The following is a 25,294-nucleotide window of genomic DNA, read 5'->3' as shown; positions in this document are numbered from 1 at the left end:
ATTTTTTCAGTAATTTATTTTTATAAATGTACTACATTCTGATATGAAGCACTAATCGACTTCTGCTTCTGCACTCATGGTTTAATGCCAAATAACTTGTTTCCATACATCACATATTGTGTCTGCATGTGCATTTTGGAAATTTTATTTGCAAATTGTTTTATTTTTTGTAGGTCATTTGATTTTGGAGATTTAAGGATAGATGAAGCATTAAGATTATATCTTGAAACATTTCGTTTACCTGGTGAAGCAATTCCTATATCTCTTGTCCTGGAACAGTTTGCTGACCATTGGCATGTAAGTTTTGCCATGTATGCCATATTCTTGTATGAAATAAATATGTGGTAAAATAATATGTTTATAAGGGAAACTTAAACTCATGCATGAGCAATATTATTGTTGCAAATAGAAATATGCTATCAAATGTTTGAAGTTATTCTATTTTGTAAAGATTAATAGTGGTCATTAGCTTATTTGAATTAATTTTGGATTTACTCATGTTATTTACAGTAATACAAGCAATGTATCTACAAATTAGGGATGGGTTAGTTTGGCTCTTGGTTTCACTGGTTTTTAAGATTAGAACCATAACCAGAACAGATTACATATGAATTAGAACTGATTCTATTCCCGTTAAACCTAGTTTAAAAACGTATCTTGAGCATAACTTGTATTTCATACTGTAAATAGAGTGGTATAATGGAATTAATCCCTTGGGATAGCTTGATACACCCATGCCTCGCTTAGCGCAATTTCGATATAGCACAAATTCATTCCTCGGGGAAATAAAGACAAAGTTAAAACATCAGTGACCTCAGCCGCACCAACTTCATCCAAGTGGTCAACACATACGGAAAGTTCATTTCGAATCTGAACAAAAAGGTGAGGCTGGTAATCGCTCCGAGACATTTAGTGAAAGCTGCGGTTAGTTTCGGAATTTTAAACGGCAAGCAGGTATTCTCAGTGCGGCGATATCAGGTGAATTTGCAAGTGTTGATTGCGCAGTCACTGAAACATTTTCTGATGAACTCCAAGCTGTGATTAAAAGTGGCTCCTTTCCCCCTCAACTAGTTTTTAGTGCTGACAATACAATATTGCTTTGGAAAAGAATGCAATCTCATTCATTCATTTTCAGGGAAGGAAAACTGGGTCAGGTTTCAAAGCATTTAAAGACTGTTTCACGTACCTGCTAATGCCTCGGGGGATTTCGAATAGAGAAAATTTGCAATAAATCATCTGTACAAACCCCTTAGCATCAGGTTCCACTACCCATTCTTCATTTGTGGTGTTCATAGGTAAAATTGGTGCAAAAATTGGCATAGGATTTGGTTGATTTTGAATTGGAAAATTATCATGCAACTTTTGAATGCTCGTTGTTGTATTCATTTTTTATTCGCTTTGCAACTGTGTATTATTAGTTCTAATCATGAGTCATGAAAGAAGACACTTCAGAATGAGTAATAACATGGATATACATAATAGAATTGAGAAGTTAACTCTGGGAAAGAAATTGTTGCTGCTAAAAAACTGCTCAACTCAATTTCAACACCTTAAGCGTGTCAGTTTACTGTTATAGTTCTGGTGAAAAACTGAAATGTAATAAGCAAATTTTGTTCTTCGTACAAATACACCATTCCTGTAACTGAAACTTCCTTTGCAGTGTAAGTTTCCTATATTACATTCAATGAAACCGTAAATAAATTATGACGTTGTAGTCAGGCAATTTGAATATGTGTGTGATGGGTGGGTTGCGTAGTTAAGGAGCAGCAGCAACTCCAATAAGATTTGGGTAATAAGGGAGAGCGTATTTAGAACAATAGGGTGCACAAGTTTTCATCAAATTTCGTGATGGAGAGACTTTTTGCATGGAAATTTTTCACTAGTTTCCATATTTTGTATCTTTGTGACTTTTGTTGCTCAAGGTATGTGTAGTATCAATTTTTTCACTAAGCCACATGTGAATTTTCTTATAGAATCGGTGGTTGCACAAGCGTTCAGTTACAGTAATTATTTGAATTAGTGTGTGAGTGTTATTAAATGATTTTTTTGTGTTTTGCATGGTATAAGAAAGAAAGTAAATAAGTTTTATAGAGCTTATCAATAGTTCATTTGTTAAAATTTTCAGAATTGCAATGGGAAGCCATTTGTACACTCTGATGCTGCTTTCACATTGGCCTATGCAGTCATCATGCTGAATGTTGACCAACATAATTACAATGCCAAGAAGCAAAGTATTCCCATGACGTCAGAGGACTTTATGAAAAATCTCAAAGGTGTAAATGGAGGCAAAGACTTTGAAAAGGAAATGCTTGAAGACATTTATAATGCTATCAAGTAAGAGTGAGATATTTATGAAGTTGTTGATTATTGCCTATTTTCATTTGTCTAATTCATGCTTCACGCAATTGCCTCTCAAAGAAATGAAGAAATAGTGATGCCTGCGGAGCAAACAGGAATTGTGAGGGAGAATTACCTCTGGAAAGTTTTGTTGAGGAGAGGTGCTAGTAAAGAGGGGGCATTCATCCATACTCCTGTTGGATTGTTTGACCACGAGCTTTTTACACTGATCCGTCGTCCCACAGTTGCTGCCCTTTGTTTAGTATTTGATAAGAGCAATGATCCAGCTATCTTTGAAATGGCAATTACAGGCTTCAAGTGAGTATTTTTCTGTTTTTCCCCCCTGTGCCTTTGCCATATTTCTTGGCCTTTTGCCTCTTCCACATGAAATTCCTCTTCAGGTCACAATGAGTGGGGGATGGGAGTGGTGTGGTGGTTAGTGCGGGCTTTCCTCTTTGTGGCCTTGGGTTCAAATCCTGGTGATGGTGGAGATCTTTCAGAGACTGCCCGATGCATGCTTGAGTGCTTAGTGGATAGCACATCATGCGCAGCACCCCATTCATTGGATGGAATACTAAACCATGGTCCCCTCAGTGCCTTTTGTTATGAGCGGGCCAATGTCAGGTTTCTCCCCATCCATCCTTGGCTGTCGGTTGTCTCCTCCAAATTTCATACAGTGCCATCGCAATGAGTTCTAATCCCCTTGTTTCTATCCACATATCCTTTTCTCTTCCTTACCCTTCCCTGCTCACCCTACATTCGTCCTTCCAACATGGTTTTTAGCATCCCCTCACTGCTTAGCACTCACTCATATACAGATCCTTTGTCTGATTTGTATATCCTCTTGAATATTCATCTCCTTGCCCACTCATGTCTATCACTTTCTCATCTCTTCTCCTCTCTGTCCATTTCATCTTCTCCATCCCCACAATTTGAATGCTTACAGTATTTTCTCATCCTCCTTTCTCGATGCTTGACCCAAGGCTATAGTTAAGGTTTTGTGTTCTTCCATACTATCACTGGTGAAAAATGGAAGCACTTGAGGGTGAAGGGAGAGGGAAGGAATGGGAAAAGAAAGATTAATTGAATTAATAATTGAATATTTCACATGCCCTTCTTCTTATTTTATTGCTTCATATTTATTAATTTGCCTGTGTTAATTTAATATTGAAAATCTACCTTTGATTTCAGGAAGTGCGCATTGATATCAGCCCATTATGGCATGAGTAATGATTTTGATAGTCTTGTCATCTCCCTCTGCAAGTTTACCACTCTCTTGTCTTCTACAGAGGTACAGCATATCAGATTATTTTTTAAATTCCAATGTGGTATTTTATGATAAATTGTTGTATTATCATGCTTCTCTTATTTCATTCAGTCAATGGACATGCTTGCGGCATCATTTGGAGAAAATACCAAAGCACAGTTAGCTGCCAAAACTGTGTTTGGATTAGTTCATCGCCATGGAGACATACTACGTGATGGTTGGAAAAATGTTTTGGACTGCATCATACAACTTTTCAAGTGCAAACTTCTTCCAAAATCTCTTGTTGAGGTAATTTGAGTGTTCTTTCCTATGTGTAGGTCTATACTATTGCACCGTTGATTTCATATATAATGGCTTATCTTTTCCTTGTCATGTATGTACCAGTAGCTGATCTTCATAGTGCTGAGTGATGTTGCTCTTCATCATGATGAATGCCAAATATACTCTTGAAATGTTGTTTAGTGAACTTATCAGATTCGTCAAATTTAAGTGAGGTACCAATCAAGTACATATCTTGAGTAATGCTGTGCATTAAATTTCTTCTGATAAATTAGCAGTTACACACGAGAAATTAGGTGATAGATGTGGAAAGGTTTATATTTTTAAGTTTTTTGAAGCCTCAGAGCCAATAAATCATTCATGATAGATCATATACAGTGGAACCCCGATTTATCGTTCCCGCATTCATCGTTTTCCCGCATTCATCGTTCGCCGCTCCTGGTCCCAAATTAAGTTCCATAAAGACAATGTAATTTTTTCCCGCATCTATCGTTCCCCGAAGTATCGTTTTCCCGCATTTGTCGTTTGACGATCGCGGTCCTGTCGTATAATTTTCCCGCATCTATCGTCTGACGAAAATGAGACGAAGTGTTTACAACGTGTTGTTTACGGCTAATAACGACAGACACAAAGTTTGAATCTTCCCCAGGAGATTGAAATACGATAGGGAGAAGCTGAGTGCCGTGGGATAGTTACATTATCGCATTTCCCAAGATCTGGTATCCCCCTCCATTCAGCACTCGCCTCCCCCCGGTTGAAGCTTTCTTCTTCTTTAAAATAAAAAAAAGGTCCCAGCTCGAGCAGGGATCGTATTACGAAGACCTTAGCTTGGAAAGAAAATATCAAGTTACTCGAGAACAAAAGAAACCTTTTTCACGCTTCCCCCTTTCTCGACCACTGACTTTTTTTTAGCTGACTCGCTACAAAGATCCCCACCTCTGGAGGTCAACTGCTGCATGAATCACCGAGTAGCTCAAAAGTGTGTAGAAATGAATTTCGGCAATTGGTATTATACTTTTATTATATTGAGATATTAGTGATGTACACGTAATTCAGTAAAGATTGATACCAAACATGATGTATTTCTAACGTTATTTAAGCATTTTAAGCAAGGAAAGAGTTGGAATAATACGATGGTGATTTCTGGCGAATAACGATATCCTCGCAGCTGATAGAGAGCTTCACGGCAGTTGATGCGATTTTTTTCGAAAACAGGGCATCTGGTTACTATTTACGAGTTATGCTACAAGTTTCACTTGTCTGAGTTGCTAACGAAGCGATGTCTTCTCTGGATATTTTGTTTCTCTCGACTAGCAATCTGAATTCATCTGCTCATCTAGAGCTACGCTACTTATTGTTAGAAATAAGTGGGTAAGTTGCCTTCTCTATAGGATAAAAAATTTCATTGCGCAGTCATATGGTCATGCTTCACCCTCTGCAGTAAGTTCTGCCTACGCCGTACGCGATAGCATTAGTGCCGAACTTCACCGGTTCCGTACTTTCCGGGGTGGGTTGACTTAAAACTAGCGAGTGTTTTCCGCGTGGGTTCAATGGAGTCCGGTTTCATTTTTATTAGTTTTATTCTTATTCTTGGCCTTCTTGATCCATTTCATAACCAATCACTGCAACGGCGAAATCAGTTGTTTGAGGCATAACACGAACATTTCTCTAGTAAATACGTGTACTTGAAATGGCATTTGATGGATAAGAATTTTTACATCAGACAGAAATGCATAATAGCCGTGAAAATTCCGAGTGGAGTGCAAACATTTTTTTAGCAAGGAGGCTTGTTCCTTTAGGATTTTAGAAAGAGAGATAAGTCGAATCAACAATATGACCTAAGTGTTTCGATTGCGTAATAATATTCCTGTAATCAGCTGAAATCTCGTTTGAATCCATTAATGAGTCATAATTCGCAAAAATCCAGCTGATCCTGGGACATAGGCAACCCGGACAACCATTCCCGCATTGATCGTTTTCCCGCATTCATCGTTCTTTTCATCCATCCCCCTGAAAAACGACAGATCGAGGTTCCACTGTATTCTTGTTTAAGATAGGATGCAGCAGTATGTGACAAACCAAATTATACTACTTTATTCAGATACATGTATCATACACGTGACTCTGATGCTATTCCACTGCACGACTTTAAGTACTGGAGATTAAAGAGACAAGAAATGTTGGCAAGGAAATTTTGCGATGATTCTTAAAAGAAACATTCTTATGAAGTTAGTTATTACAAACCTCCGTTTTTTAGGTCCTGTGAACTTTTGTGATAACAAGAGTCTACTGTATAAACCTTACCATGTGATGTTCATGTATAACTGTATCTCCTAACTCTCATGTTTAGGCCAAAATTTATTTGACAGAAATCCTGCACTAAAATGTTATTTGAGCCTCATATTAATCTGACAAATTTTTCATGAATGATGTAAAAAAACATCTGATATTAACTTCTGCATAACATTGATTAGAAGTTACCTGGTGCTGGGTCCTAGAAAAGTTGGAAGTATTTCATTTCCTGAAAATGAGCTATAAGGGACTATTTCTGTAGATACTGAATGAATAACTTTAGCTTTAGCAGAACCTTAGGAGTAATATTTGATTATATATTTTATAATTTTTCTCTCTAGGCTGATGACTTCATTGAACCGAGTGGCAAGATACCACTTCTCAGGGAAGAAACACCATATCAGAAGACTGATACATCTCTTTTTAGTTCCCTGTATTCCTACATAGCTCTGTCCCCAGGTTTGTTATGAAATGATTTCCTCTAATCCATGCTCTTTGTCTACTGTATTATGTTGTTTATTGTCCTTGTCAAGAGTAATACCCTCCTGAGGGATTTTTCCAGCGATAGATATTCAGGCACTGTGAAGATGATAGCTTTGAGCGTTTGTGAATTTATATTTTGTGGATCAAATGGTCATTTTCAAAGTCCCTTTTTTATCATCTTTGCTATTGCCTTTTAAAAGTAAAAATTGGGTTAATATGTCATTAATTAAAAAAAATGAAGCTGCAACAAAAAGCGAAATTCATCTGCTTTTCTGTGAAGGCCTGTTTCCCGTAAAAATTGTAGAATCACTCTTCTAACTCTGAGAGATTAATCTAGAATGCAATGCAAAATCATGCAAACTTAAAATCTCCACAAAGCATTGAATACTATTGATTTTTTGGGCCACCTCCCTCTTGTCCCTCCCTGCATCTGACTGCTCATGTAATCCGAGAATTATTAAACTTCCAATTCATGAATACTGTATCAATTTGCATAATATTTCATTCCATTTCTTCTCACTTCACGTCAAAATTTCAACCTCTGGCCCAAGGAGCAATCATAGGGGAGTGCTATTATTCTCTTATCCTTTGTTTAAGTAATTGTTCTTAGAATGTGGTGTTACAAATGTGTGAAAAATAAAAGAGGTGTTTTTAGAATCAAGGCTATATTTTTTTAGCTTTGTGATGTTATGTTGTGATGTGATGTAGATGTTTGTTTCAATTCATGGCATTCTCCCAATTTCAAAATCTTATTCCACATAACAGATCCTGCGAATGCCAAAGTTCCATCTCCTGAGGATGAAGAAAATATCAAGAAAGCTCAGGCATGTATACAAGAGTGTCACATTGAGCAGCTCATTACAGAGTCCAAATTTCTGCGTTTAGATTCTTTGTTGGAACTTGTCAAGGTATGCATATTTTGTGATTGTTTTTAAAAGTCAGTTAAAGCTTTGTTTTGTGAAAAATAAATTCTTGAATTTGTTCATTATTTTTTCTTAGGCTCTCATCTTTGCTTCCCATGGACCAGACGGTCAAGGTACCACATATGATGAGGATACAACTGTATTTTTCCTAGAATTACTTCTAAAAATTGTGATCCAGAATAGGTATGTGTGTCTGACTTTACTATGAAAAAACAGCTTATCCAGCTTATGAAAATACCGTATAAGCTTGTGTTAGAGGCGCACACGTGTAAGACGCGCACCCCTATTTTGAGGATCGAAGCTATAAAGAAAAAAAATTTTGCGACATTTTTTTATCCTATCGTGAGGTGTTGCAGACGTATACCTGGAATTTCGACAGTTATCGAAATGTCCTCTTTCAGTACTATTTGAAAAAGGAAATTTTGATAACTGCGGCGGCATAAGAGGGAGTAGAAAGAGTTCCAATCCTCTCTTTGCATACGCCATCGCTCTACGTTGCTTGTCCTACTCACGAAAAATTTTGTTTAAAAGCTCTCGCAGGAGTATTGCAATAGAATTGCAGCCGTGGAAAATTTTAAGGCAAAACACGACAGGCAAATGGCATGAGCTTTCCCAAGAGATTGAACAACAATCGGGGCAATCTCAGCGCCGTAGGATAATAACCACGTCGTAGATTTAAGGCCCCTTGCACACACACCGATTTTGGACGGCCGGTAAATATCGGCCGTCCATATTCCAATGGTGAACAATGGGAGAGCATTGGAGCTTGCACACGTACCGACCACACGCCGGCACCGGCAAAATGCCGGTTAGCTGCCGGCTATTGTCACTGTGGATCGCCGGCGCCGGCTCAAAAACTTAGCAACGTATCGTTTGACCGGTAAAAATCCAGCGTGTGTGCAAGCATCGCTTCACCGGTAAAATATCGGCCAATATTTTACCGGCCGTCCAAAATCGGTGTGTGTGCAAGGGGCCTAACGGAACTACACTCGGCTCTCCATCAGCTAATGCCTCTGCCGTTTTTTTCCTTTCCGAGACTCCACAGGAAAATATCAAGTTACAGGGGAACAATGGAAACGTGTTTCATCCCTACCCCATTCCACCAACTGACCTTTTTCGGTCTACCAGGTTCAATTCCCCGAGTTTCTGGAGGTCAAATGCTACGTGAGTCACCTTCTGAGCTCGAAGATATCTTGATATCTTTCAGCAATTGTATGACACGCCCGAGGTTCTAAAAAGAATTAGACCTAACGCGACGTATATCTTACAGCATTTAAGTTTTTTGAGCTCTAATTGATTGATACAAAGATTTATAGCTAAAATAAGGCTACTAATATTCAACATAGTCCAACAGCACAATTTCAGAAGAAACAAGCGTAGCATAAGCGCATTCAAACAAGACGAGACGGACTGGAAACTCAGGCAACGCAAACTGCGTACATCACATTGCTGCGCCTTCGCCCCTTCGCTTTAAAGGCAACGACGTCACATGCAAGATCGGACGTGTTCTTCCCTTGCTCCTTCACTCGTAGCTTTAAATACGGAGGGGAGGGAGCCCTCTTCCCCTCGACCTCTCCTTCAGCGCTCTTCACTTATAAACATTTCCGATTTCTTCTATCCACCATTAAGTCCAACAATGAGCACACTCGTTCGAATTTTTTCAACCGCAGATTTTGACACCAATATTACTATATGCAGTATAAATGCCGCGGGATGCCCACTCGTGGCAATAAATTTAGCGCGCGCTCCGGAGCGAATCACCCCGCGCGATCTTTTCAATGTTCACCTCTGGGGTACTGACGTGACGGCGCGATGCTTGCAAGAAATTCAAACAGGAGCATTTTAAAAATAGGTCACTAAGGGAGAAACTCCCCTGCCTGCCGCTTGATTTTGACCCAGGGTTTCAGATGACTGACTCACGCTGAAAACCAAGGCCACTCAGTTCCCCTTGAACTTGCAACCGGTGAAGGGGAGGGGGGGAAGATAAGAAGTTTGTGTAAGAGGCGCACCCCCATTTTCGGCTGCAATATCTGGGAAAAAAGGTGCGCCTCTTACACGCGCTTATACGGTATAAGCTTATAGCATTGAAAAAACTTCAAAATAAAATATTCTTGAATTGGGTGAAATTCAATTTATAAAATTAATTTCACAAGCAATATCGAATGATGTGACCCCAAAATGAGTATGTGATCTTAAATATTTGTTTTTGAATTGTGAAATCAGAAATTTCCCTTTAAATATATCAATTATGCCATTGGTACTTTTTTTAATCCCTACTTTTTGCTTTGTGGTTCTATGAATTCTTCGAATAAGTTTTATGGAAAATTGTTTTTAGGTCCATTTAATCTGATTTGTAAGTTTTGGAGACTGTGTCTTATATTAATGGAATGAATTCAATTTGATTTGAAATGTTTTCATTTGACTTCATTTTGTAGCTCAAATGTTACCCTAGCATGTGATGTAATTTCATTTATTATTCTATCCCCTTGTCCTGTCTTTACCAAAATTTTGTCAATTTTTAGCGTTGGTACTCATTAGTAGAGGTCTTTGAATTTTGCGAGACACGATATAGCGAAATAACGCGAAATCGGTGAATAAAAACAAAATTTCGCGTTTTTGGCGACTTTAGGTGGATTAGCGAAAAAAATCACATCTAATGAGTCATAATCTATTAAAGCCTAAGCCTTCATTGTTTAACACAGCCTATGTTTATTTGCTCAATCTCATTACGATTCCAAGGTCAGTTAGCTTGATTAGTCTCGCATAACGCATCCGCATAATATCGCACACTGTAGTGATTTCTCCGCCAGAATTGGCTGTTAAATTTATCACAGGCTCTCTCTTCGATTCCCATGTATCAATCCTGAAATATTTAGAATGAGGCACTTTCTTACCCGAAGAATTAGATATTATGAATTAAAAATGTGCGGAAAGAAATTTAACGCGGCCGCGGAAGAGGGGAAATACAAGCTCACGCGCCTGGTACGCGTCAATGCCGAGCAGTAATTCCGGTGACTCACTGCGACGCATTAGACAGAGTTATTGGACAACTTGTTGCAGGAAAACCTTGAGTGTGGGTCTAATGTAACAATTTCGTTGACTCAAACACGGCCGCTGGCTGGGACCGGGCCGCCGTTCATGGCTCGGCACACAGCGCGGCAGAGAGTCGTCACGTCTGAAAGCAGCCTGAATTTCACGGCGTCGTGACGTGAACAGCGGCCGGCGAAAAGACATTTCGTCAGAAAGTGGCCTCAATGTAGCACTGCCTGTATTTCACGCCGTAGACGGCGCACCGTCAGGCAGGATTGAAATTGGCGCCGTGGTGACCACGGCGGCTGTCAACGGCACCGTGCCGTCAACTGCATGATTTGATTCGTTTAAAGACATCCATAGACACATATAGTTATTTGAAAGCACAATGCGCTAGCAGTGGAGGAAGGGAAGGAAAGAACAGAAAAGATAGGAGGAGAGGGGGTTCTCCTTATTAACGGACGGATTGTCGGATATTCGGCTCTACACTGAGCTACAATGCAAAAAAAAATCATTTCGACATTGGCCAAATCTAAAATCTAATTATTCAGGTGAGAAAGCGTCTCATTCTAGATGTTTCAGGATCCATAAATGGAAAATAATTTTTCAAGTTTCTTTGAATCCGATTATGTTTTATCAAGTGTGCTTCTTTCACTCCTTTTCCTGACTGATTGGCAACAGCTGTAATCAAAACTAAGTGATTTTGTTGCATCTAGCTGCTGTCTTACCTTCCCTCAACATCTGGGTGAGGGGTATCGAAAGGGAACCCATGACATGAAACATTTCGGTCAATTTGTAAGTTACAGTACTATGGTTATACCGTAGCTACCCAGCATTCAGTTTGAAAACACCATCGTGACAGGTTGTGTTTTGCGGTTGGACTGTTTTTTTGTCGTAGTTCCAGCTTTAAATATCAAAAGAAGGATAGAAATTTTAAAATGCCAAAAGCTAGTGATAATGTTCATACCAGGGCAAGTAAATTCAGCTGAGAAGGATTTTATGTGAAAGACAAGAGTATTACTGTGCAAAGTTTGCGGTAAAAGATTTGAATTTGAAAGATGTGAAATGTTGTTAAAGCACATCAATAGCGATACACATAAACATGCGAAAGAAAGGGGACCCGCAAAACGACAGCTATCATTTGAAAACACAGTCATTCAGTGAAAGAAAGCAAAGGAGGAGCTTGCTGTTGCCACTACTGAAGCATTTTTAAAGGCTTTATTTAGTGTAGAGAAACTTCACAATCCAAAAATTCTAGAATGGCTCTCGCAGTAAACACATTTAAGGTAGTGGGGATTTGCCATTTGCTGATCGTATTCGCCAAGACTACATACTTGAACCATTCATATACCTTGAACCAATATAACTTGAACCATTTCCTTCATTTAGTTTTATCAGAAATTTTGTATAATCGAAATTGTGTTAAATGTTATGTAAAATGCTAACTAAAAGTATAAGTATTCATGAAATGTGTACCATAAAATAATAAAATGCTTATAAACGTGGGAAAATTGTAGCATTATAAGAACACCGCCAAGATTTTCTATAACACTGAAGTCACATGGTTTTAAAACGAATTTTAGCAAAAAATAAAACCACTTTCACCGACCTCTACTCATTAGTGTGCCTATTATCTGATGTTTAATCAACCAATCATGGGTTTAACCATCTAGCAGCCGCTCAATAAGTCCCCGTCAATCCCTTCCCTAATCCCTACTTACTTTTTCCTACCCTGCCCTCTTCAATATTATTTTCCCGCTTCAAATAGTAAAATGTAATGTGTGTGGTTAAGGATTGTTCATTTCGGTTATGGGTACAGTTAATTCTATAAAAATTACCAATGGTTTATTTAAACTTTTGGTTATATTTTGATTTCTCTGATTTTTCAGGGATAGAGTGGGCTGCATTTGGCAGGGTGTACGTGATCATATCTATAGTCTATTGATGGGTGCTGCTGTGTGTGATCTGCATTTTCTTATGGAGCGTTCAGTTGTTGGTTTGCTGAGGTTAGCTAGTGCTTTAATGCGGCGTGAAGATATGAGCCCTGTGGTAAGTATATTTTAATGAGCTAACATTTCTAGGCACTTAAGTAGACCTTCATTTATCTTTCCCTGGGGAGGAAAAAGCCATTGTGGATAATCTGAAGTTATAGAGGCATTTTGCAGTTAATTTAGACGATGATGAATTTTTGTTATAATGGGCAGTTTTTCGATGTGTGGCAGCTCTTACCATAACAGACTTCAGCTGTGCTAAGCCAGTTAAAATATCAAACAACAGACGAAGTGAAGTACCTAGGAGTTACAATAACCTCGAACCTATTGTGGGGAACACTTATAAGAAATACTTGCGGCATAGCCCTGAAGAATTTAAGATTCGTCTAGTGTATTGTGGGAAGATTTTCAGATGAGAAAGTAAGAGAAAGGTGCTATTTCACACTCATCCGACCACACCTTGAATATGCAGCGAGCGTATGGGATCCGGTGCAGAAGAACTTAATCCGCAAACTGAACAAAATACAGTGAGTCCTCGTTTAACGTCACTTACCGTTCCTGAAAAATGTGACGATAAACGAAATGACGTTAATCGAAGCACAATATCCCATAAGAAACAATGTAAAAAGTGAATATAGGCTCCTAGACCTCACAATTCCTATGCGAAAAAATTTTAGCGTATCATATTTGGGCCATTTCTTACGATGGGAATGCCAAACTGTGGCATAAACACGAGTCCCTGTCTTCATTGACGGCAATACCAGCAGCGACGTACATCCTTCTCCATTTTTGTATCTTCCCGCGTTTGTTTTTTCGGCTTCGCTATGGTGGTCACTGCGGCATCATCGCCTCGGCATCATCATCATCGCTGAAACATCGTCGCAGTTACAGGAACCAAGATTATTGAAAACACGGCGAAAAAGTGACGACAAATACTCCGAGTTCTACCCGGAAAAATTCCTACAAATCACTTTTCAGGTTCCAGAAAACCGTTATGTCAAGTAAAATTTGCTAAAACATTACTTGACATTTACGCACTTAACATTTGCACACCTACCTAAGAATTCATTTTGCAGAAAATTTGCTATAAACGTAATCGAAATTGACAATAAACACACCGTTTTACACTTCGTTTAGACTGACTGTATTACCGCCCACAAAACGAACAACCTGCAACGCCCGCCGCTTCGCATTTTTTCTTGCGCGAAATTTAAAAGACCTGACCAGACCTGACGTTATTGCGAAACAAAGGTGCGATAAACGAATGACGGTCTCAAAATTTTCGTGACGTTATCGCGAAATGACGTTAAACGGGGTGACGTAGATCGAGGACTCACTGTACAAAAGAAGGCTGTATGGTTCCTCAAAAACCATAAGGGGCATACAGACAGCATTACCCAGATGTTGAGCAAATTAGGCTGGGAGCCACTGGAGACTCGGAGGCAGCGTGCCAGGCTTAGATTGCTTGAACAATAGGGTGGTTTCCTATTATTTTTTTATTGCCTAAATCGAAAGATTATTACTCCTGGAGTACGTATTTCACGCTATTAGATTTTTAAATGACAATATCTATTTTTCGCGATTAAATGACAAGTGAAAACTTTCAAGCGTGCGAAAACGCGACGGGTAAGTATGAATGCCGGGGAAACTCCGTGTGACGTCTTTCTGGTTCCTGCTGCCACAAGTGAGGTGACCTTGGGGCGAGACTCCAAGAGCTGATACGACGCAGGATGCTAGCTGGTAGCACTTGGCGTGAATAAGGACTATTAATACCTTATCAAATGAAGAAAACTTTCTGACCTTAGCCAGTTTTAATAGGTGATTATTAAGGCTGGGCTTAAGTTTCCCTGAGCTCTGTGCCTCATGCATGCATTGGTAACCTCAGACGATGTAAAACTCCTATCTACTCGTATAGAAACTAGGTTCCTGTGACGTCACGTGGAGTGGCATCACATGGGTGCCAATCTGGCCTTTTTCAAATGAGGATAAAATTGACCATTGCCATTCGTCTAAACCGGTATTTCTAAAACCAAATAATTTGTATATCATGAATACACTAATGGTGGGTAAGGAATCGCAATCAATGCCTTTCGTTTTCGTTGATGAAGGAAACTACCCTATTGAGAATGGTTATCTTTAAGAGCGACACAGAGAACATAATACATATTAGCTAATAATGCTGAAGGTATTTGGCGAGTTTTCTGCCTGTATCTCCGTAGTGCACACTAGTAGCTGGAGAATCAAATGAGGCAGTGCAGTTAATGAGATTACTACTAACCTTAAACTAACAACTTAAGGTCAGAAATGACTTAAGGGTGTGGTACGGAGGACGCGCAATTGCCCTACCAGCGCAGAACCTGCCTCTCGCTTGTATGATGTTTTTTCCGAGCAACCGGAGGTTGAAAAAAAAAACTTCTCTCGTACTATAGATTGGATAAGCCTTTTCGTCGGGACTAACAATTTGCTTTGTAATTACGAGAACTTTGTAATAACGTTGTTGGTATCAATGAGAGTCTACTGCATTCCCATTCCATGTGCTCCCTTGCATTTTGAGGATATTTGTGTCAGGGTGTCCAAGGACTTCACTCTAGCTTTGAACCTTTTATCTTTCTGTCAGCAGCCAACCATTCCATCCACTTAAGTAACATGTTCCCTTTAAACAACCCAGAGTATCATACTGCTGTTTTTTGCATTCTACCATAATGGATGGTATTTGACGAGTATCTGCTTCTCGATTGAAGGCACTGATTTTAATCCTCAGATTTTATCGTTGCTGAGTTTCCTTATTATTCATTTCTCAAGAATAAATGTTTTTACATACTTGTTCAAATTAATGTAAGTTTTATTGTTGGTTTCAGGTGTTGCAGTCTCTAAGAATGCTTCTTCTCCTAAAGTCTCAAACATTAGCTCGGATTTCTCGGCAAATTGCATATGGGCTGTTTGATATCCTGAAGACAAGTGCTGCTAACATTCATTCCGATACTGACTGGTCAATCATTTTCACATTATTGGAATGTGTTGGAGCAGGAGCGCACCCACCTCGGATAGTGGGAGAAGTGGGCAAAGTATCAACTGGCCAAGGTGGGTGTATCATCCCACCTCATTATTTTGAGATTTTAAAATTAATTTCTTTTTCTATGTGGCCATTTAGTTATGTAACCTGATTCAAGGGTAAAATTTAGGTGAGTTTATAGATTAATACTTTCAAAATTGGAGACTGATGATTGTTGGAAAAATAAATGTTCAGCTGGGGTATAATTTTGCAAAAGTTTTCTGCCTGCCTGAATTTGTTCCTGACTTAAGCTTAGGTATTTAATAATTACCTCTTCATCAGCCTAATTATAGGAAATGATAAAATATTTTTTTGGTTCCACATTATATTTTGTTGTTGAAGCAACCTGGGTTTCAAAGTAATAGCTAACTGTCAGGTCATCATCATCATGTTTGTGGAAGGCTAAAATAAAATATAAAAGATCAAATGCTTGAGGTTTCCAACTTTACATTAACCAATTTTATTTATTGTCAAGTTTAAAAAATAAAGATGACTGTATTTTTCTGTTTCTCAATTTTTTACTTAATTCTCAAGCTATTCCCAAGGGAAAATCGACAGCCTTAATCCTTTCACAGATCAGTTGATGACATATTGAATTCGTAGCTAGCAAGTCACTGCTTCTCAGCTACCCGTTAGCCTTATGCATGGGCCTCATGTGGTTTGTTGTTGTTTACACTGTTGTGAGTGACTCTGTCTCTCAATGAAAGGTTCTCCCTAAGTAAGTAAATTAATCAAAGCCCTGATGACATCACCTATTCATGAACAGTGGGCGGCAACTTTTGTATTTTCCAACTTTAACCCTGTTAGAAAATGACCTAATGGGAAGTTTTTTCATTATAACATATCATTCCCCTCCATCTTCTGAATTCTTTTAATGAATTTAATGATTTTGGTACAAGTGAGCCACCCCATTGGAAATTAATTCTGCAAATATTTTCATCATGAATCCTTTTTTATCTAAGTATTCCTGTTAGAGTACAAACCAAATTGTGCTTGATTTGAGGCAATTCAATTTGAAGCATTGAAACTACTCTACTTCTTCCTCATGCAAATTTTCAGGTACCAAGTCTGATGGTGAAGACAGCTCATATGGTGGAGATGAGGACAGTGGTTGTCAAAGGACTTGTACATCAGACTCAGAACTGTATTCTAGTCCAGGGAACACACGCTCCAACCATCGTAGTCATCGTACCACCCATCATACTTCACATTCCAGGCCTACCAGTCCAGACTTACCTCCTGTTAGCAGTGGTGGATGGATACTGGTTTGTGATCCATATTTGTGTCTTATATTTATTCATCTTAGTGACTGGCCAAGCTGAGGTTTTCTGTGGTCTATATAATAATAATACAGTGGAACCTGTTTAGTACGTTTCTGAAGGGACCACAAAAAATGAACATACTAACCAGGAAAACGTGCTAACGAGGAAAGTAAAAAATAGCAGTCGGGGTAATTGCAATCTGTGGAAAAGTCGTCACAATTACAATTTCTATCGGTAGTTCTTGTAGGATCGCCTTCCTGAACTCTTTTCACCTTTAAAATAAAGAAAATGGGCGCTACATTGAAAAACAATACCATGTGAATAAAAAATCACAATGTTTCATAGATTTCACGAAGACAATTACATGAAAACGGCGTCTTTCTCCCGTGATTTATCCTACATGTATTTATAGAAAGAGGACAAGTATAGCTAAGTCATTTCTTTTTTGTCACAGCATACTTGGAGAATATAAAAACAACCCTGAGTATGTCAACGGGTTATTTTTAAACATCATAAAAATTGGACAAAATTATATTAACCTTAAATTACGGCAACAGCCGTACACATTCGCTTCTGGAATAAAGTCATATCGATTGTTATAGCGATCGATATATCGAATAATAACACCCAAGATTATTAGATTACGAGGTAATTACAAGAATATTTTACATTATACAGTCGAAATTTACTTTTAAAATTTGCTTAATGTCGTCTGCTTTCGTGCCTAGATCAAGTATTTTTAAGCTAAGCTTCGCGTGGAAATCCAGAGCATCGTCTGCTCCCGCAGCAGTAGTCAAATACGCACGTACTACGTAGCATTGACGTCGTGCAGTACTGCTTTAGGTAAAGTGGGAATTGGAAAAGACTCATTTCTTCATCATGATAAATCATGCAATAGCAACCCACTCGTGAAATTTGTGCGCAGTGGGCACTGCAGAGGCAATAGAAGGTGAGGAGCTTGGGGTGGGGAAAATTGCGGCTTCTCATTGGCTGCAGTTTTGCATAGTCAGACATTCCTGATAAATGGCCATATTTTATTATTCATCACGTCATAACAATTGAGAAATGCAGTTGGATAAATCACGGTCGAAGAAAGATATGTAGAATTAATGCAAGAATTTTTATGGCTAGTAATAATAAATTAAATCATGAATTCGGAGCTTAAGAAGATACTGGAGAACGAATTGCGGGTTGCGTCACATATAGCAATTGAGCGTACTAACCAGGAAAGCGCAATTTTTTCAAACGTACTAACCAAATACTTTTACCTGTATTTTGTTCCGATGGTACCGGGACCGAGAGAAATCGTCGTACTAAGGAGGAAAACGTACTAAGGAGGAACGCACTAACCAAGTTCCACTGTAATAATAATAATACGTCTTTATTGGGTGAGATTGGGACTAGAAAGTCCCATCTTCCATCTAACCCCTCGTCGAACATTAAATATATGCAGTTAAATACATTGTTAAGTTGCTCGTGAAATTACATGCAGAGAAATTGCATAAAAATAAGTAGAAGTTGCATTTTCAATATGAGAGTAGCTTTAAGGTAGAATTTATAATTTATAACTTGGTGAAAAAGCCTTGGGGGCATTTGTTAGCACTCACTCACTCTAGAGAGTAAGAGAAGAGAACAGTGGATTTCTAAATTTCTGTCGAGGCATTCATTGTTCTACACCAACATCTTACACTTATGCTTTCTTCCCTTTGGCTGCCTCATCGGCATGCCCCACGTTTTGCAGCCCACCCTCCACTCTATGTAAGGAATGTTAACGACCCTCAAGGGTGGTCTCTCCCCCTGGCTATAGATGCATCTTCCATATTTGCCTCCTGAGGGCAACAAGTGTATCAACAGACCGATGCAATGGCCACCACAACCTCAGGACCTTCAGATGTTATTTGAATGACAGGGCAAACCCAAGTGGGCAGGTGGAAGAGAATGGGTTGTGCTGCTATCACATTTTAAAATTATTCTTTAAAGAATACTCAATAAAGGGTCTTGAAGAAAGTACCTTCTTATTGAATTAGTTTTTGAGTGATTAGCTATGTAATCTACCAGGGATGGATGGATCCATGATTTTCAGATCCATGATCTTCAGATATTTTCAGATCCAAATGCATTTTCAAATTTCTACTACAAAACGAAGTAATTATTCAAGTTTCCTCTGGGTACATACAATCAAAGGAATGCTTTTTAGATTTACATACACATTTTAATATTTTTACTGATTAAAAATCCTTTTTATAAGCTTTCAAATCATTTTTTTAAATGATAAAATCTTTACCAGCTCAGGATCTAAAATGTTATGCTTGCGTTTGGAAATGAAAATTGGTTTCAATCTTTGGATAAACTATTTACTGACTTTTAATATTCCTCACATAAGATTCCCCCGAATGTTGTCAATTTCTCACCGCATACTGACTTGTGTTTTACCCGCAAATGCTTCAATTGCAGTAAGGTAAATTCTGTTGCATAACCCCTAAGAGAGCTTTTAAACAGAATGGTTCATGGATAAGACAAGCATTGCAGTGCAATGGTACACGCAAAGGTGGGATCGGAACTCTTTCCACTCCCTCGTATAGGACGTTGCATTCGCTGAAGCATAAATTTAAAATTTCGGATCCAGATCCGGTGCCTTCAGTGAATTTGGATTCAAAGTATCTGATGAAGGGCAATATCCGTGGATATTTGGATCTGAGATATCGATCCGACCATCCCTATAATCTACCCAATTTATATGTGTTTGACGGAAGGATTCTGGGTGATGCTAGGAAAGTAAACATCAATTATGTCATAAATGGTCAACCTTTAAATTTAGATAATTTATTTATTTGAAGGAAGTCGGACATGAGTTATATTCAATGGTCATACTTGCTTTACATTTTTTTACACATAATTTCAATGATGCTGTCCCTAATCAGTGACTTTGGAAAAGGAATATAGGTGTCAGCAGCTGGGTGATATTTCCCTCCCTTGTTTAAAGACACCATGCTATGGGCATTTAAACATTTAATCCAGGGATTTGATTGAATTTCAATTTCAAAGATTAGACAAGACTTGAAACTTGAACTTTCAAACCCTTGTCTCATATCTGCAGTGAAACCATGAATTGTATTCATCACTCTTCTAATAATTATGCCAGAGGGACTGAAAAGTGTAGATTTTCCAAGTAGTACTGATTAATATGAGTAATTATTTAGCGGCTTTATTTATGACCAGCAAGTCTTGATTATGCATATATATCAGTTCCTTTTATCATGTATAATTAATTGAACCTTGATTTTTTATAGGTTGGTCGAGAGGGAGAAATTCAGCCTCTCCAAGTTCGCCCTGTGCCTGGGAACCAGTTCAGTATAGTTCATGACCGTGAACTTCTTGGCCATGACCCATATTCATTAGTCAAGTGTTGCGAGAGCTTAGCATTTTTGGTCAGGGATTTAGCTCACATCACTCCTTACAACTTTGAAAATTGTGTCCATTGCATTCGTACATTTGTTGAAGCTAGTCTGAATGGAAGTAAGTTTAACTCTGATTTTTGCTTTGAATACTGTTTTTTTCTTGCACTGTATGTGAAATAACGAAAAGAATATTTTTTCTAAAGTGAAATTAAGGATTTCTGTAATCCTGTAGTATTGTATCGTTTACCTTAGTGCCCTTGTGCCATCAAATCAAATCTACTTTCTATTGCATTGAATCAAGGGTTAATGTTTTCAGTTGATATTTTTATTGCATTTGTAGCCAACTGCATAGATATGTAGATTCCTTGTTCATTCAAACATGTTTGTGTGGTATGAATTTCCTAAGGACGATGGAGTGGAAAACATGAATAATTATTATAATAATTATTTTATCATTCATGCACTACTGATAGAAGATTATCCTTGTGACCAAAAGTCTAATTCAATTTTAATACTAATTTTATCCTCATATCTATTGGAAGCTAATTAAAATTTATGATATATGTAGCCCATAAGTCGTGTGGTTTAATGTTGCAGCTTAACCTAACAGAGGTTACCAAATGGTATGAAATACAACTTTTTGACTACCATGGATTCGATTTTATAATCAAAGAATTGTGTGTCATCAGCCATCTTATGGTACCAACTCCTAGTTATAAAATGTTTATTTATTCTCTTGTCAAAGCCTCCACCCTCAACCAACTCCACTTACCTCTATATTGGCTCATATGGTGTCAAAGAGTTTGTACCTGAAGATGACCAAACAGCTGCAACCATTTTTGTTTTAAGTTAAAACTGTGGAAGCCCCAAGTTCAGTATCAGTACCATTGTAGAGCCATTCCACCATGTCAGAGCTTATGGTTTTGATTTAACCTTACCCCTCAGCTTGGTGAAGTTTCATGTCATATTAATGAAGAATATTCCATCCCAATCTGTTTAATCCTACTGTTTTATCTCCTCAATCCTCCTCCTTGATAAAAAAGGGTCAATCTGCTATCCTTAGTAATGGCTTTAGATTTACATTACTATTTTTATAGATAATTTTTAAGGTATTTAAACTATGGAGGTAATTTTTAATTGCTTATGGTTGTTAAATCCATTTATTTCTTCACTACAGATGAAAGGAGAAGTGTGAGAAGGTCTAGTTCCCAAAAGAATCCTTCCAAATCCCGTAAAAAGGCTCAAAGTAGGAAGCGTGATGACGCTTCAGAATCAAGGAGTCGCAGCAGCCTTTACAGCAGTAGTACTTCCATGCCCTATGATGCAGATGAAAGTGATTCTGAAGAGCTTCCTGGTAGTTACCACCAAGTATCTATTCAGGTACTTTATTTTTTTTAGAATTTAGAGGAATAAGCTATCTTTTTAAATCTTAATGCAGGTTTTAGCATGACCCAGTATGACCCCCTGCGATGTCTGGCTTTTCCACAAACTCAAGAGACCATTTAATGGAACACAATTTCAGAAAAGGGAGGAAATGATGGATGCAATGACAGCCAGGTTAAACTTCATTCCAAAAGAGGCTTTCTCGAAATGCTTTCAACAATGGTGGCACTTTTGGGGGAGGTGTTGAAGGAGACTACTTAGTGGATTATTTGGTTTCCAACCCTCCTAGCATACCAATTTTTCCCCAGTTCTATTCTAACAGACCTTGTGTACTGTGACTGCTGGCACACAACTACCTCATGAACACGGTGGAAAGGGGTGGAAACAGTTTCTATTGATAATGATGTAAAATCCTTAGTTTTGTATTCATTACCGGATAGATTTCTACAAAATTTGTTAGGTGACAATGGCGTTTAAAATTAGAATTGGTCTCAAAGTCAAGTTATTTTTACGTAAATTATTGTTTGCGACTTTTATTCTGACTCCTCACTTGGGAGTAAGATGCATCTCATTGTTTGAAAATGTAAATAATTTGAGAAGTCTTCCTCTCATCAAATCTCTCATGCGATGAGAAGGAGGGCATGTAAGTGAAATTTTCATTGTTATGCTACATGAAGTCCTTCAAAACTCAGTTGTGCACTGTCTTATAGACCTGCCAACCATCTAATAATGACACAAACCTGTTAAATGAAGGTGAGGTTATGTTTTCCAATGTGTTTCATTCTCTCCTCAGCTGACGGTTTCAAGCATTACTCCTTTGTAATAAGAGGTATTTTGTCCATATTTTGTTGTCACTTGCTTGATTTCAGACAGTTATGTTCCTCTAATTTGTTTGAAAAGCCTCTCACAATTTGACTTTGTTGGCAGTTATTGGACCTCATGCATACCTTGCATACCAGGACAGCACAGATATTCCGATGGTGGTCCGAGGAGCAGAAATCTGTTCCTAATTCTGATCAAGTACAACCCTTCATACCTTCCCTTTGGTCAACTGGCTGGTGTCCTTTACTACAAGGCATGGCCAGACTTTGCTGTGATAGTCGAAGACAAGTGAGTTGTGTTTTGTGTGTCTTTTGTTTGTGAGAATTAGTTCATCTATGTTATATGTAATTTGGCTTCCTCTGTCCTTCTTACTTCCTGTTCCCCTCTTCAGTAACTTTATGAATCCTTGTTTTTCTCATTTTCTTTGACTATATTGAGAGAAATATGATACTCACCCGATTCAAATGTTTATGATGGATAATTTTCCCATTAGTTTTTTTTCAAACAGCAATGTGAGTGGTAATTAACAGAAGCCATTCATTCTTTAATCAAACACAACCAAATATTGGACTAAAACCTATTTGCCTGGTGACCATCATCCATTTGAACGTTCGTTTACTTTCCTGTGAGATGTTTATAAGTATTTTTTCTCCCTTTTTGGAAAAATATACCTTGAAAAGGAACTTCAAAAATATAATGCAGAGAATTAATTTAAAGTGAATTTTATGAACCCTGAATGGAAGTGCATTTTAAAATATCAGTTAAGTTTGTGGAAGAATTTTTTTTCAAAAATCAAGCCTAAAATATTAATGGGGGGTGGAACTATATTTTCAAGCTGTCTGACACCAATTAAGCATTTATAGAAATAACATTGTGATAAAAATGTTCGGGTGTAATTCAGTCATTGAACTCCCTACATATTGAATGCTAAAAGCATCAATTGCTTAAAATATTTGGAGAGATTCTAACTGTTCAAATCGTTTGCTTGTTTGCTCAGGTTCTTTACTAATATTTCAAACCTGCCATGTGAATATCATTAATATTCACAATATTAGCACTAAGAAAAAATTTACCTGGCCAGGGAAGGGAACCTATGACCTTCATCTTACATTGCCACTTTGCATAGATCATTGTTCTGTCAGTCTATTATTCAACTTGGATAATTTTAGTATTGTTTAATTGTAAACAAATACCTTAGAGGACAAATATATAACATTAATAAATGCTATTTCCCCATTTTCCTTTTAAGGTGAGAATGAGTGCCATAACCTATCTTCAGAGAGGACTATTATTTCATGATCTTCAAACTCTTACACCTCATGAATGGGAGTCTTGCTTCAATCAAGTTCTTTTTCCTTTGCTCACAAAATTGTTGGAGCCAGTTCCTCAACAAGCCCCTGCTGGCATCGAGGAAACAAGAATGAGGGCTGCAACCGTTTTATCTAAGGTAAGGATGAACTGATTCTGCACCATTTCTAGAAAACTGCTGTCATTTTTTTCTGAATTGAATGCACAAGTATCATCCTGAAAGCATTAAAAATTATGTGAATTTCTGATACACAAGCGTCTGGGATAGTGCCTCAGGGAGCATCATTGTGAATCATTGTCAAAGAGGTATTACAGTAGAAGCCTGATTTTATGAGTGCTCATAATCCCTTGGAAATTACTCGCAAAACTGAGCGCTCGTTGTATCCGAAGGAGTTGAATAAATCCACCCAAGTCTCATAATCATTCATATTTTCAGTTTCTCTTTTGTTTCCGTGGTATTTGATGAAGTTAAACTGGTAGAAAGTCATTATTAAGCACAATGTAATTGAGTATCAAATTATTTAAAGAAGGAAATGGGGGATTTTCAATTTTATAAAATAATAATTCCCCAGTTTCGGTGAATTTATTCCCGTTCTTGTATTTTTTGATCCACGAAGAGAGCTGTAAAAACAGCGTAACTAGTCAGAATCAATATCGTTGATATGCGGTGGAAGTTTTTGGATAATTTTGCGAATATATCATGTCGACAATATTGGTTTTGTTGACTTTTTGAATGTTTAATCAGTACATCAGTCAGTTGAAAAATTGGCCAAAAGATTTACTGAAATATGGCATGATTCGGTGGTCAAAGATATTTCTCGCAAAGACATTTCTCTCCATTGGAAATGTATTCAGCGTTCGTCTTTAACATCACACCATTCAGATTCCATTTGTGGATATTCCCCTTGCTGCAAATATTTTTGGCTGACTAGGTGTTCCTAGTTTGTTCTCTACTGCACAAATTGTATCTTTCTTTAATATTGTGAACTACGTAAATGACGAGATACCAAACCGCTTCTGGTTATGTCCTTTAAGTCCAGCTACCCTCGCACTCCTCTATAATTTTAATGTCCAAATATTTACATTTACCGGATATGATGCACTAGCGCAAACCACCTAACACTACTACGCCTACAAGACTGAGCACACTCCACCCCTCCACGCAAGTAAACTCCACCCCTTACGCACATCCCAACTCTCCTTTGCTGTGTGACTGGGCGCATCCAGTCGACGGGATGGTAGAAGTTTTTCAATCGCTCTCTTCTGCTGAATGCTGAGGCCCCATCAGCCCTCTGCCTTGGATCGTGCTCAAAGGATCGGGTGCATTGAGTCACCCCTCTATACAGTCTGACCGCAGAGAATTGTTCGGGGTAGGGGGTAAGGTTGCCAGGTAGGAAAGGGAAACATTTAAACAAAATGCGTCTGTGAATAAAGGAGCCAGAAGGGACAACGACCTTGACGAAGGGC

At 38.2% G+C, this 25,294-nt stretch overlaps 1 protein-coding gene across 2 annotated transcripts in view; it reads left to right on the top strand.

Moving 5' to 3' along the window:
* Window positions 1–25,294, top strand: part of LOC124170512 (Golgi-specific brefeldin A-resistance guanine nucleotide exchange factor 1) — a 72,705-nt gene that overhangs the window by 17,730 nt on the left and 29,681 nt on the right. For both annotated transcript variants that reach the window (XM_046549284.1, XM_046549283.1), the window contains exons 12-26: window positions 174–297; window positions 2,126–2,334; window positions 2,419–2,655; window positions 3,529–3,628; window positions 3,716–3,892; window positions 6,517–6,634; window positions 7,424–7,566; window positions 7,658–7,764; window positions 12,501–12,660; window positions 15,461–15,683; window positions 16,714–16,919; window positions 20,207–20,432; window positions 21,492–21,694; window positions 22,625–22,807; window positions 23,769–23,966. In XM_046549284.1, the coding sequence (XP_046405240.1) occupies window positions 174–297; window positions 2,126–2,334; window positions 2,419–2,655; window positions 3,529–3,628; window positions 3,716–3,892; window positions 6,517–6,634; window positions 7,424–7,566; window positions 7,658–7,764; window positions 12,501–12,660; window positions 15,461–15,683; window positions 16,714–16,919; window positions 20,207–20,432; window positions 21,492–21,694; window positions 22,625–22,807; window positions 23,769–23,966 (2,614 nt within the window). The remainder of the gene's footprint in view (window positions 1–173; window positions 298–2,125; window positions 2,335–2,418; window positions 2,656–3,528; window positions 3,629–3,715; window positions 3,893–6,516; window positions 6,635–7,423; window positions 7,567–7,657; window positions 7,765–12,500; window positions 12,661–15,460; window positions 15,684–16,713; window positions 16,920–20,206; window positions 20,433–21,491; window positions 21,695–22,624; window positions 22,808–23,768; window positions 23,967–25,294) is intronic.

The sequence above is a fragment of the Ischnura elegans genome, chromosome X (assembly GCF_921293095.1).
Source record: "Ischnura elegans chromosome X, ioIscEleg1.1, whole genome shotgun sequence".
Classification (NCBI taxonomy): Eukaryota; Metazoa; Arthropoda; class Insecta; order Odonata; family Coenagrionidae; genus Ischnura; species Ischnura elegans.
Note: the sequence above shows the minus strand (reverse complement) of the source record. Positions and strands in the feature narration are given on the sequence as shown.